Here is a 14,019-nt window from a genome sequence, read left to right as displayed (position 1 = left end):
TTTAGTTTTTACATTTTTAAACTAAATAAAACTGAGGGATGTCTTAAAAAAATATTTTAAAAAAGTAGTAGGAGAGTAGAAACAATACATTTTTTATAAAGGGTAGCGCTGGACTTGATTTAATTTTTATTTGATAAAATTACAATTATCAGAAAAATCATTATGTATCCAAACTTGATTAAAATAATCTCATATCGATATGAATATTAATTATGCTACAAATACTATAAATTATCTATCCTCATTATCGGTGGATGAGTATAAGGAGAATAAATTAAAAAGTACTGTAATCAGAATTAAAATAACATAAAATAAAAGTTACAATTGAGTACTACAGAGATCAGGTTTCAAACTCTAGAATTCATCAGACATTAAATATATTGGTACTAGTAAAAAGGCCCACCCGTTAAAAAAAACGGGCGCCAGGTGTCAGCCGCTACCCCTCGCAATGTGCGCACATACGCGTCTCGTTTGCTCGTTCCCCACCACTGTCTGAAGTATATGTCTGGAACCTGATTTCTGTAATACTCAATTGTAACTTTTTTTTATGTCATTTTAATTCTGATTACTTTTTAATTTATTCTCCTTATACTCATCCACCGATAATGAGGATAGATACTTTATAGTACAGTATTTGGAGCATAATTAACATTCATATCGATATGAGATTATTTTAATCACGTTTGGATACATATTAATGACTTTTCTGATCATTGTAATTTTATCAAATAAAAATTAAATCAAGTCCAGCGCTGCCCTCTAGAGAACAATTTTTATTTTAGTGTTTGGGAAGGGAAAAGGGGATACCCAAGGCCTTGAGGGAAAAGCAGCAGGAAGAAGTGGGAACATATTTAAAATAACAGCAGCGCCCTTCAATAACTATTCTTTGAGGATAGAAGCAATAGTTTATCTCGTCTGTTTGGGTTTTTTTTTCATCTCTGGCTTAATTGAAAGCTGACACTAATTGAGTGGGTGTACATATATTTAGGGCAATGAATGAACACTATTCACTCGAGGCATCAAAAATTTGAAATCTTGGATCTTTAACATTTTTAACCATAATAAGACTGTGGGACTCCAGGAAAGTCCTCTTTAGGATAAGGACTAATGGTACAACGGTGTATCTCGTCAACTTAATTTCACTTCAAGTTTGCTTTAGTTTTAAAGGGAACCTAAACTAAAAGGTATATGGATGTTTCCTTTTAAACAATACCAGTTGCCTGGCAGTCCTGCTGATCTCTATGGCTGCAGTAGTGACTGAATCACACACCTAAAACAAGCATGCAGCTAATCCAGAATGACTTCAGTCAGAGCACCTGATCTGCATGCTTGTTGAGAGGCTGTGTCTAAAAGTATTAGAGACACAGGATCAACAGGGGAGTCAGGCAACTGGTATTATTTTAAAAGGAAAAATTCATATCCTTATCAGTTTAGGTTCCCTTTAAAGTGAGAAACCCAGTAAACAAATGGAGCAGAATGGGACAATAGCAAATAATGTATTAGCAGCAGGTAAATGACTAAAGCAACAGGCAAAGTAGAGATCACAGATGTGTTGATATGTTCACAGGTGTTTTTGGAGATCTCCGTCACCTTTGGTTTGAATGATGTCCACCAGCATGTCAATAACAATGATGGTTCCGGTTCGGCCAATCCCGGCACTGCGGATGGAATGAGTGAGATGAGAGATGGACATAGATGATATGAGAAGATAGGAGTGGCTGGGATAGTGTTATGGTTACCTGCAGTGGACAATGATAGGTCCAGCTCCTGGCATGCTCTCCTGCGTCCGGTTCACCTCACCTAGGAAGCTCAGGACGCCGCCTGGGTCAGAGGGAACTCCATGGTCTGGCCAGCTCAGGTACTGGTAGTGGACGATGTCTCGGGTGTCACTAGGCTGGAAATACAGGAAGTACCCGTACATATCAAACCTACTGGCAAAGAGATAACTGACACATCAATATCGTCTCACACAGCTGGAACAATATTATTAAAGAGAACCTGTGCTGTTGGTGTCTGTATTTGAGTTTGACACCCCTGCCTTACAGAAAAGACAAAGTGGGCCAAAACTATACACTGGGACCTAGTCACGGCCCTCCTCAATTGCTACCTTCCTCCCTTATAAAGTTCTCAGGTGTCTAATGGCCACTCTCCAACCCCTATACAGTTCCCTGGTGTCTAGTGACCCCCTCCCCTATACAGTTCACTGGAGTATAGAGGCCCCAACCCTCCCTAAACTAAACACTACAGTTCCTTAGTGTCTAGTGCTTCCCCCCTCCCTCCCCGTATGGCTTCCCTGGTGTTCTAGGGCTTCACCTCCAATATAGCTTCCCCTGGTGGTCTAGAGTGGGGGAACCACCTGAGGGCCAGGTTTAATGGCTCTGAGGGCCAGATTTAGCCCACTGGCTGGAGTTTGACACGTATGCTGTAAGGAGAGGGAAGCCTCTGGATCCTAATGAGGCTTTCCACAGAGTTCTCTGGTTGCCCGTTGGTGCTCATGGACCCTCCAGCTGATCGGCCCTGCACTCCCCTTCTGGCACAAGCGCGGTCATGCTGCACAGTATCATGAAGCTGCTTGTGCATAAGTGGCTCCGACTTACTGCACAGGCGCAGCAGTGTCCCGGCAGGCGCAGTGCAGCTGCACTCGTGTTGAAGAGGAGCGCTGCATTAATCAGATTACCAGCAAGCCCTTAACGGTAATCTTTGGATGGTCCACGCTCGGCGACGGGGGACTGGAAGATGCTGTGGAAAGCCTCATTAGGATCCAGAGGCTTACCTCTTCTTACAGTATGTTATTTTTTAAGTTTTTACACCTCGGGTACACTTGGCCTGAACTCTGCATGCAAGTTTTCCATTTTGTTAGGAAACCTTCTCATTATCAGTGGTAAAAACCTCTTCTGTCTCTTTTCTGTGGCTGCTCCTCTGTCCCCAAGTCCATGCATGGAAGAGGTAGAGGGAAACTGCCTATTTTAACCCTTAAATGTAAAAAGATGAGGTAAAATGAAAGTTTTTTTTCTTAATAATAAACCACATTTTAGAATGCATTTTTAATTTGCTATAGAGCTACCCTGGAAGTTAAAAATGATGCTCAGTTCACTTTTAAAAACCAGAGCAATTTTCACCTGTCAGTGCTCCTTCCATTCATTTGCCTATAACTTTATTACTAATCACAACAAAACAATCTGTTATCTTGTTTTTTTTCACCACCAATCAGGCTTTCTTTGGGTGGTACTTCTTGCTAAGGATTATTTTATTGTAAATGCATTTTAACCAGGAAAATAAGAAAAAAAATTGAAAAAAAATTCATTAGGTCTCAGTTTTCGGCCATTATAGTTTTAAAATAATACATTCAACCGTAATAAAAACTCACATTTTATTTGCCCATTTGTCCCAGTTATTACAATGTTCAAAATATTTCCCTAGTACAATGTATGGCGTCAATACTTTATTTAGAAATAGGTGCATTTTTTTCAGTTTTGCGTCACAATTTACAAGCCCATAGTTTAAAAATGAACAGTGACTTACATATTAAAAAAAATGCAGCCCCTAAAGTAACTATTTATGTATTTTATTTTATTTTTTTTTCAATGCAAAACATTTTTGGGGTGATTATGGGATAGTGTGGGAGGTAAAGTGTTCATTTTAAATGTATTTGTGGGTCTTTTTTTTTTTTTTTTTAATAATTGTGTGTAGGTGTAATTTTACTATTTGGCCACAAGATGTCCTCCCACATAACTTCCTATTGCTTACCTATAGTACGCTATAGGGAGTAATGCGTGCATGGGCTCTGTCGGAAGTAAATAAATGATCACAGCATCTTTTTGATGCCTGCAATCATTCACACGGGGACAGAGATTAGTGAATGGGAACTGAGTTCCCATTCATTCATCTCCCGTCTAACGATCAGCAGCGTCAACAAGCGCGGGTGGGTGCGTGCTTGCGTGGGGGGGGGGAGGAACGGGAGTGCACATTTAATACCCAGCCCCGGGTGTCAAATGCCCTAGGTATGCCACTGTAGATCTAATGGTGTAATACACACCAAGTATTTTTGATATATTTTTATCACATCATTGCATTACCAATCCGTCAGCTTTGATCTTGATATTTATTTAGACATTTACACATTTGGTCTGGAGGTGGGCCAGGCTCTCCTTCCCTCTATTGATCTGCATCTCAGCTGTCTCCTTGGTAAGCACCTAGCACTTTTTACATGCACGCTATAGCACTATAATCATTTTGTTGTATTATGCGATGAGATCCGCGCATCGCATCCCATCTAAGCACTAGCTGACTTGACAATCACTTTTTCTTTATTGACCATCACTACAGGAATATTTTGTTTCACTCCGTTTTGCATTTTTATAGATTTTTATCATATTTTTGCACAGTTTTTGTATTTTCTCTATATGGATCTAATAGAGTGATATACACCAAGTATTTTTTATATTTTTTTTATCACATCATTGCATTACCAATCCGTCAGCTTTGAACTTGATATTTATTCAGACATTATTTATACATTTGGTCTGGAGGTGCCTTGATTATAATCCGTGTGTAATGGAGAATTTTTAACAAAGTTTTTATTTTTATTTAATTTAATGAATTTGTTCAATAAAGTTTGTTACATTGTTTCATGGAATATGGGAGTCGTAGTTTTTTCAGTTAAAGAGGAACTCCGGTCTAAATAGTGTAATAAAAAAGTGCTTCATTTTTACAATAATTATGTATAAATGATTTAGTCAGTGTTTGCCAATTGTAAAATCTTTCCTCTCCCCGATTTACATTCTGATATTTATTACATGGTGACATTTTTACTGTGGGCAGGTTATGTAGCTGCTGCTAGCTGTTTTGGCTGTTAGAGACAGCTGTAAACAGCTAATTCCTGTCTATGAACCTTGTTACATTGTAACAAACTGCCAACAGTACCGCGGTCCTCAGAGCTTCTTGTGAGAGGGGTTTCACCACAATATCAGCCATACAGAGCCCCCTGATGGTCTGTTTGTGAAAAGCAATAGATTTCTCATGTAAAAGGGGGTATCAGCTACTGATTGGGATAAAGTTAAATTCGTGGTTGGAGTTTCTCTTTAACCACTTGATGACCCAGCCTTTACCCCCCCTTAAGGACCAGCGCTGATCTCGCTGATCTGTGCTGGGTGGGCTCTACAGCCCCCAGCACAGATCAAACACCAGGCAGAGCAACCAGATCGCCCCCCTTTTTTCCCCACTAGGGGGATGATGTGCTGGGGGGGGTCTGATCGCTCCTGCCTGCGTGTGGCTGGCGCGGGGGGGGGGGGGGCAGAGGCGCACCTCAAAGCCCCCTCCACCGCAGGATTCTCCCGCTCCTCCCTCCCTTCCCCGGAGATCGGAGGCTGCACAGGAACGGATCTGTCCTGTGCAGCCTCTAACAGGCTCCTGCCTGTCATGTGACAGCGATCCCCGGCCGCTGATTGGCAGGGGATCGCTGATCTAGTACAACGCTGCTACTGTTAGCAGCGTTGTACAAATGTAAACAAAGCGGATTATTTCCGCTTGTGTTTACATTTAGCCTGCGAGCCGCGATCGGCGGCCCGCAGGCTATTCACGGAGCCCCCCGCCGTGAATTGACAGCGCGAGCGGCTGCTTCCTGATTAATTGGCCTGCAGCCGGCGACGCACATCTGCGTCGCTGGTCCTGCAGCTGCCACTTTGCCGACGCACGTTATGAGTGCGCGGTCGGCAAGTGGTTAAGGGCACTTTTTGTAGTTTATGTGACAGTTAAAGTGACACTAAAGCAGAAAAAAACTTATGACAGAATGAATTGTATGTGTAGTACGGATAATTAATAGAACATTAGTAGCAAAGAAAATAGTCTCATTTTTATTTTCAGTAAAAATAGCTGTTTTTCTATAACATTGCACCGTTCCCTATTATTTGCAGTTTACAAACTACTGTATTTAAACTATGAAACAGAGCAGAGCTAATGACCCTTTGAACTTTCTGGCAAAAAAACCTTAAAGCGGATCCGAGTTGAAAAACTAACTATGACAAGTAACTTGTCTATATATGTTATCTAAAGTTTAGATTAGATTAGTTTACACAACAAATCTAGCTGCAAACAGCTTCAACAGTTTATGATTATTTATTTCTCTGATACAATGAGAGCGCCCATGTTCTGTTTGTAAACATTACACACAGGTAAGCTGATCTGTATCTCCAGCCCTCAGTCTGTAAACCCCCCCCCCCCCCCTCCTCTGCCTCTGAAATCTCTGGCTAGTAACCTCCTCTTGCCCCTGCCTAGACTGGGCTCCCATAAGCCCTTGCTACACTCTCAGACAGCTGTGGGCGAGGCTTGTTTCGTTTATAGGGAATTAGAGTATTAAAACAAAAAAAAAAACTATTTGGCTTGAGGAATGCTATATAAACTATATAAAAGGAACATGATTATGCAATGAGTAAAAGTTTATCTCAAATCCACTTTAAACAAACAAGAAACAGTGAGAGACAGGTTGAGATCAGTGCTTCAGAAAATAGAATTGCTCTATGACTAAATTAGTCAGAGAGTTCAGAGCGGCTCTTTTGCATAGGAAACAAGTGAAGTTTCTTAACTCTTCCTGTTCTAGAAACAATATTTTAAAGTTTATTAAAGTTTATTTTCACTTCAGATTTACTTCAGATTCCCTTTAAAATAGTGTTTCTGGAGAGATACATACTGTGGTGTGAAAAACTATTTGCCCCCTTCCTGATTTCTTATTCTTTTGCATGTTTGTCCCACTTAAATGTTTCTGCTCATCAAAAACCGTTAACTATTAGTTAAAGATAACCTAATTGAACACAAAATGCAGTTTTAAATGATGGCTTTTATTATTTAGTGAGAAAAAAAAAACTCCAAATCTACATGGCCCTGTGTGAAAAAGTGATTGCCCCCCCCCCCCCCCTTGTTAAAAAATAACTTGAAGGTGGTTTATTACACCTGAGTTTAATTTCTGTAATCACCCCCAGGCCTGCCACACCTGTTTCAATCAAGAAATCACTTAAATAGGAGCTATCTGACACAGAGGTAGACCAATAGCACCTCAAAAGCTAGACATCATGCCAAGATCCAAAGAAATTCAGGAACAAATGAGAACAAAAGTACTGTAATTGAAATCTATCAGTCTGGTAAAGGTTATAAAGCCATTTCTAAAGCTTTGGGACTCCAGCAAACCACAGTGAGAGCCATTATCCACAAATGGCAAACACATGGAACAGTGATGAACCTTCCCAGGAGTGGCCGGCCGACCAAAATTACCCCAAGAGCGCAGAGCGGCCTTCCGTGTTTCGCTTACCTCGTCGCCATGGCGACGAGCGGAGTGACGTCATGGACGTCAGCCGACGTCCTGACGTCAGCCGCCTCCGATCCAGCCCTTAGCGCTGGCCGGAACTATTTGTTCCGGCTGAGCAGGGCTCGGGCGGCTGGGGGATCCTCTTTCGCCGCTGCTCATGGCGGATCGCCGCAGAGCGGCGGCGATCAGGCAGCACACGCGGCTGGCAAAGTGCCGGCTGCGTGTGCTGCTTTTTATTTGATCAAAATCGGCCCAGCAGGGCCTGAGCGGCACCCTCTGGCGGTGATGGACGAGCTGAGCTCGTCCATACCGCTAAGGTGGTTAAGGTCAGTGTCCACGACTCCACCATAAGAAAGAGACTGGGCAAAAATGGCCTGCATGGAAGATATGCAAGGCGCAAACCACTTTTAAGCAAAAAGAACATTAAGGCTCGTCTCAATTTTGCTAAAAAAACATCTCAATGATTGCCAAGACTTTTGGGAAAATACCTTGTGGACCGACGAGACAAAAGTTGAACTTTTTGGAAGGTGCGTGTCCCGTTACATCTGGTGTAGAAGTAACACAGCATTTCAGCAGAAGAACATCATACCAACAGTAAAATATGGTGGTGGTAGTGTGATGGTCTGGGGTTGTTTTGCTGCTTCAGGACCTGGAAGGCAAGCTGTGATAGATGGAACCATGAATTCTACTGTCTGCCAAAAAATCCTGAAGGAGAATGTCCAGCCATCTGTTCGTCAACTCAAGCTGAAGCGGTCTTGGGTGCAGCAGCAGGACAATGACCCAAAACACACCAGCAAATTCACCTCTGAATGGCTGAAGAAAAACAAAATGAAGACTTTGGAGAGGCCTAGTCAAAGTCCTGACCTGAATCCTATTGAGATGTTGTGGCATGACCTTAAAAAGGCGGATCATGCTAGAAAACCCTCAAATAAAGCTGAATTACAACAATTCTGCAAAGATGAGTGGGCCAAAATTCCTCCAGAGCGCTGTATAAGACTCGTTGCAAGTTATCGCAAATGCTTTATTGCAGTTATTGCTGCTAAGGGTGGCCCAACCAATTATTAGGTTCAGGGGGCAATTTCTTTTTCACACAGGGCCATGTAGGTTTTGAGGTTTTTTTCTCACTAAATAATAAAAAACATCATTTAAAACTGCATTTTGTGTTCAATTATGTTATCTTTGACTAATAGTTAACGGTTTTTGATGAGCAGAAACATTTAAGTGTGACAAACATGCAAAAGAATAAGAAATCAGGAAGGGGGCAAATAGTTTTTCACACCACTGTATACAATGACAGACATTACAGTCAGCGGGGAAGATGACTTGGTTTGTATGCATGCAGTGGCCTTGAAATTGCTTCTAACAGTTTGGGGAACTCCTTGTAACTCTTGTCTCCCCCCCCCCCCCCCCCCCCAAAAAAAAAACATAAAAGCAAGGGACTGAAAGTGGCAAAGAGACATTGCTAATTTAATCTAGGCAATTTGCAAGTCGGGATCTCAGTGCTTGGTGTAAGGTTATTAGGGTCTTTAAAACGTATGCATTCTGATTCAGTAATTTCTTTCCTGAGTTTTCAGGGAATTTTCCACCATAAGTCACCAACTGGGTTCTACCAGCATGCATGGTTGTGGCTGGCCCCCACCTGCTCTGGAGCACTTGAGTTGGGGTGAGCCCATTTTCCATAACCTTAGACAACAATGCCCTACAGAGAGGGGGATGCTTCACTTCCCCCATTTGCAGGGTATGTCTCATTCTTATGGCTCATGTAGTTTGGTATTTAGAGCCCCACGCTCATGAGCTTCACCGTTTCTTGAACTACCAGCCTGCTTGTGGGACAAAATGTAATATTTTCCTTCATCTTGATCAATAAGATACAGATAAACTATCACAGTAAGCAGGATATAAACATCTCTGGACTGCCGTACTCACGTCTTCCAGAAGAGAGACTCGTAATGTTCGGACTTTGTATTCCATGGCCTCATGGTCTGACAACAACTCCACCCGGAACCGACCAAAATCTTTCTCACTGGTCCCTACGTCTGGCCAGTATAGCACACATTTAGTCTAAAATGGAGACAAATCCAATTAGCTATGTAATATAGGGATCAACAACAGCTAGGTATTATAAAATAATATAATCTGTGTTATCAATAAGTATGGAAAAAGTATGTAAAATAGAATCAGAAAACTAGTATAATGGTGAAAAATGGACCTGGAAGCCCGGCAGGGAAAGAAGAAAGGGGGGGAGGCAAGGACCGGGAAGACATGACAGAAGAATAGATGGATGAAGGAAACAGGAAGGACTTGGAAAGCTGGCCAGAGAAGAGAAGGAAGTAGGAAGGAGCTGGAAGGCCAGAGTAAAGAATGGCTGACGGACGGAATCAGGAAGGACGTGGAAGACTGACAAGGGGGGATAAACTATGAAGGGTCTAAAAGGGAGGTGAGAATAATAGATGGGTGAAGGAAGGAAACAGGAAGGATGTGGAAAACTAGCCAGGGGAGAAGAGAAAATGAGAAAATATGTTTCCTAACCCGGCCCTTCTCGATCTCCTTTGTGGTCATGACAATGACACGGCTGTTCTCTTGCCACACCATCTCCCAGAAGTCTCCTGTGGTGGTATGCAGACAACCCTGGCAGGCAATGAAACGTTTCAGGGGCTCCTCATCTCCCCAAAGCAGATTCTGCCAGAAAAACGTCACATGATAATTATGATATTACATATGGCCTCAATTCACTAAGATCATGCTGGAGATAATAAGGCAAAAGAAAACTTGCCACCACACAGTGAGAGAGTTATCTTACCTCTTCATTCCTTAAGTTACCTCCTCTGTAGTTATTTTCATAAGCAGTTAATTAACAGCCTGTCATTAACTTTAGAATTCTGGAGTTATTTTAAGGATTGAAGAGTTAAAGTTAGGTTTGCCTGAGGTAAAATGTTTCCTGAACACTACATGCCTCATCACCATGGTGATAACTATAGAAACGTTATTAAAGACAGGAGATAAGCTTAGTGAATTGAGGCCATTGTGTGCTATGGCAGCTTCATTTCCACCCCAATTATAATCTTACATCAAATGCTATTGGAAGCTTCAGTCCCATCCCAATCCCATGCTTAATGTTGTATGTCCTCTTATATTACTTCACATTCCCTGGATCTCTGCTACAGTGGCTCTATTCCCACCACCAATCAATATTATGTCCTCTCACAACCATCCAACAGTACATCCCATTCCTGGGATCTCTGATACAGTCTGGTACAATCGCTCTATTCCCACCACTGAACCATAGTATGTCCTCTCATTATAATCCTACATTCCCTCTCCAGGATCTCTGATACAGTCTGCTACAGTCAGTGGCTATATTTCCACCATGAACAATAGTATGTCCTCCCATTTTGTATTACTTCACATTCCCAGGATCTCTGATACAGTCCGCTACAGCGGCTCTATTCCCACCATGATCAATAGTATATCCTCTCACTACCATCCTACATCCCATTCCCAGTATCACTCACCGACACATAATTGGCATTAATATAATCAGAGCCAGAAATGGAAGGGTCTCGGTCACGTAACACAACCCTGGTGTGGTCAACTGTAAAAAAGAGAGAGGAACAGGAGAAGAACAAGAATGTCAGATAGGTAACGGGATCTCAGATATAAATGATACACAAACTTTCTTTGGAAAATGAGCTAAACAGGAAATTCTAGTCAATTTCTAAAGGGATAAACATCAGATGATGGTAAATGGTGACAGAACAGCCTTAGCGACCCCATCACCACCCTTATGGACCCCCAATAGATCTGACCCTTCCAACCCGAAAGATGAATTACGGGCCCATCTTTGGTGCCAAATTCCCCCGCCAACCCCCAGGGCCACCCAGAAAAATATTACTGTGAAATGGGACCCTAGGCAAGTACCAACTTTGGGCTCACCCTTGATGGCCACCTATCTTTTTTTTTGTAAGATTTGCTTTTGCCCGCAAGGTACAGGACTCAATGCCTTGGGCTACAGTTTGAGGCGGGGCCAAAAGCTGCACAGACGTATCACTAGCTTATAGGCTAGCAATGCATTCTGTTGTTATGGGGGTGGGAGCAGGAATGACGGCACAGTGCACAAGCGGGCAGCTTTGTGCGGATGCAATATTACCGTAGTATTGGCTGCATGTAACTGTGGATGTACCACCTCAGGAAGCCATTGCATAAGGCAAAGAAATTGCTTACTTTATCACTGCACTTATCTGCAGTATTTGTATTTCATTGTGGTTTCAAATATAGCACCATAAATGAATGGAGGATTGCAGTAATATACTGCAGCAGAGGATTACAGCAGTCCTTCTTGTGATTTTATAAACAGACTCCATAGTCTTGTATGAGTGCAGCCAGCCAGTGACATAGGGATCATCATAGCAGCCATAGTGGGCGCTATGGGGCCCATAGCCAAGGGAGCACTGTGTCATGGCTGGCGTCATGGAGACCCATGGCTGGCCCCATAAGATGCAGAGTAGCAAAAGCGGAGCAGAGGATAGAGAACTGACCACTTCATATCCACCTGTGAGCTACCTTTTCCAGGCATCCCTGTCTCCATGACTACAAAGCCTTCTCTGGTCAGGTTAGCCGCTGATGCTTATATGAAGAGATGGCACTGGAATCAGAGAAATGGTGACTGTAGAGGAAGGTAGATTATTGGTGGAACCTGGAGAGGTGATTAACTGTCCTGTGCTTGCACTACTCTGCATGAGGGGAGCACATCAGGCTACAAATATTGGTGGGCTACTTACATTGGCGGACTACTTTTGGCTGCCTCTACAGGTGTGTCCCTCTGGCTACCTATTTTGGGGGCTACTTCTGGAAACATATACTTAGGGCCTGAGCCCACTAACGCAGTTGTGTCCGCTTTTCAGTTACACATCGATGTTACAGATGCTGAAAATCGGACAGAAGCGGACACAACTGCATTAGTGGGCTCAGGCCCTAAAAATGTAGGGCTACTTATGACACCCTATACTGGGGGTTAGTTAAAAATGGTGGGCACTTTTTGCTACCTAATACTGGTGAGTACCTCTGGATACTGGGGATTGCCTGATACTTTGTGGAACCTAAACCTATGTTCAGTGGCGTAACTGAGGAGCTTGAGGCCCCGGTGTGAGTTTTACATGGGGCCCCAAGCATTCTGTTGATATGGAGCCCCAAAACCTACCAAGGACAGCTGCAGTATCAGAGAGGTGTATTTAGAGTAAGGAAGCAGTCTGTTAGGGATTACCACTGTGCAATGTACATATAGAGGTGTCCATTACCTGCAAAGCACCAATGAAAAGCTAATAAGATGGATGAAGAAAGGCCCCTCTTGTCCAGAGGCCCTGATGCAGTCACAACCTCTGCACCCCCTATTGCAATGCCATTGCCTATTTTCACAATGGGGACCTCATGGTTTCCAGCTATGCCCCTGCAGCCAACCCAACTCTCTGGCCCTGGAAGTGCTATTACTATAAACCAGGGGTCTCAAACTCAATTTACCTGGGGGGCCGCAGGAGGTAAAGTCAGGATGAGGCTGGGCCGCATAAGGAATTTCACAATCGCGGCGCATCGCCGCCTCTGCCCGCCCCTCTCACTCTTCTCACTCTTCCTTCACAGAAAGGGGTGGGGAGAGGCGGTGATCCGTGCGGCGATTGACGTCAGGAGGGGCAGAGCTGAAGCTGAAAGCTCTGCCCCTTCCAGGAAATGCCAGCGGATTCCCCCCCCCCCCGGGCGATTTGGGGGCTCTGCAGCCCTCGTTTAGCGGCGGGGATGCGGCTGAAGCGAACTATAAGGAAGCTTTTGCCGGCGAGGGCCACAAAATATTGTATCGAGGGCCGCAAATGGCCCGCGGGCCGCGAGTTTGAGACCCCTGCTATAAACAGTCCCTTGAGTAAGGGGTGCTAACTGATACTGAAATGTTGGTCACAATATTTATTTTCTGGTTTAACGTAATAATGATATCTTTGGATTACTCAGTGCTGATTAGGGCTGGACTGAACTCTAGAATATTTTTTTTTATTGTTCCTGAAATAATTTTGTAATTTTACAACCCAATTAAGTACAACTTAAACCAAAATTGAACTTTTTCAACAACTAAAAGTAGAAACAGAACTTATCAGAGTTCTTCTTTATGCTCACATGGAAGGATGTTCTTGTAGCGGTTTTTGCCCTTGTTCTCCTGCCTCTGACCCTCTTTTCTCTCATACAGTAAATTAGCTTCCTGTTTCTGGAGAGCCTGAAGGAAGAAAAGACAGTCACTTACCACCTGCAGATCATCTTCATGGAGCACCTCTACCCACCAACATAATACAAGTATACACAAATACCGTCCTACACACAGGAGTGTAACTACAAATCATAGGATCCTACTGCAAATCTTAGGTGAGGTCCGCCCAAGGTTCATATGCTTTCCCTAATCTCCCCTTGGTGACACCCACAGCCTGAGGGCCCAACTTCCTGAGGGTCATAGAGCAAATGTGGACATCATGGTCCACCCACTCATAACAAGTGTGGCCACAAAAACACCTGACGTGGAGGATGGGCTCCTGTACTGGAGGGAGGGAGAGCAAGTAGATGGAGCCACCCGCAACTCTGAGCTCCACTTATAGATACACTCCTCTGTACTGTTGTGTACAATATAGGATATATTGACAAGTAAGAGTGCCTCCGTCGTCTTATTTGAATAGTTTATAAGCGTGTGGAGAAGT

At 43.2% G+C, this 14,019-nt stretch overlaps 1 protein-coding gene across 1 annotated transcript in view; it reads right to left on the bottom strand.

Annotated features, from left to right (window-relative positions):
• The window catches only part of PTPN6 (protein tyrosine phosphatase non-receptor type 6), a 102,729-nt gene that overhangs the window by 14,382 nt on the left and 74,328 nt on the right, over window positions 1-14,019 (bottom strand). Inside the window, exons 7-12 of the mRNA XM_068257958.1 lie at window positions 13,451-13,547; window positions 10,810-10,889; window positions 9,827-9,976; window positions 9,224-9,358; window positions 1,740-1,894; window positions 1,591-1,658 (exon numbers count right to left, since the gene is read on the bottom strand). Coding sequence (XP_068114059.1) covers window positions 1,591-1,658; window positions 1,740-1,894; window positions 9,224-9,358; window positions 9,827-9,976; window positions 10,810-10,889; window positions 13,451-13,547 — 685 coding nt within the window. The remainder of the gene's footprint in view (window positions 1-1,590; window positions 1,659-1,739; window positions 1,895-9,223; window positions 9,359-9,826; window positions 9,977-10,809; window positions 10,890-13,450; window positions 13,548-14,019) is intronic.

The sequence above is a fragment of the Hyperolius riggenbachi genome, chromosome 10 (genome assembly GCF_040937935.1).
Source record: "Hyperolius riggenbachi isolate aHypRig1 chromosome 10, aHypRig1.pri, whole genome shotgun sequence".
NCBI lineage: Eukaryota > Metazoa > Chordata > Amphibia > Anura > Hyperoliidae > Hyperolius > Hyperolius riggenbachi.
The sequence above is the reverse complement of the archived record's forward strand: the minus strand, read 5'-3'. Positions and strand labels throughout refer to the sequence as shown.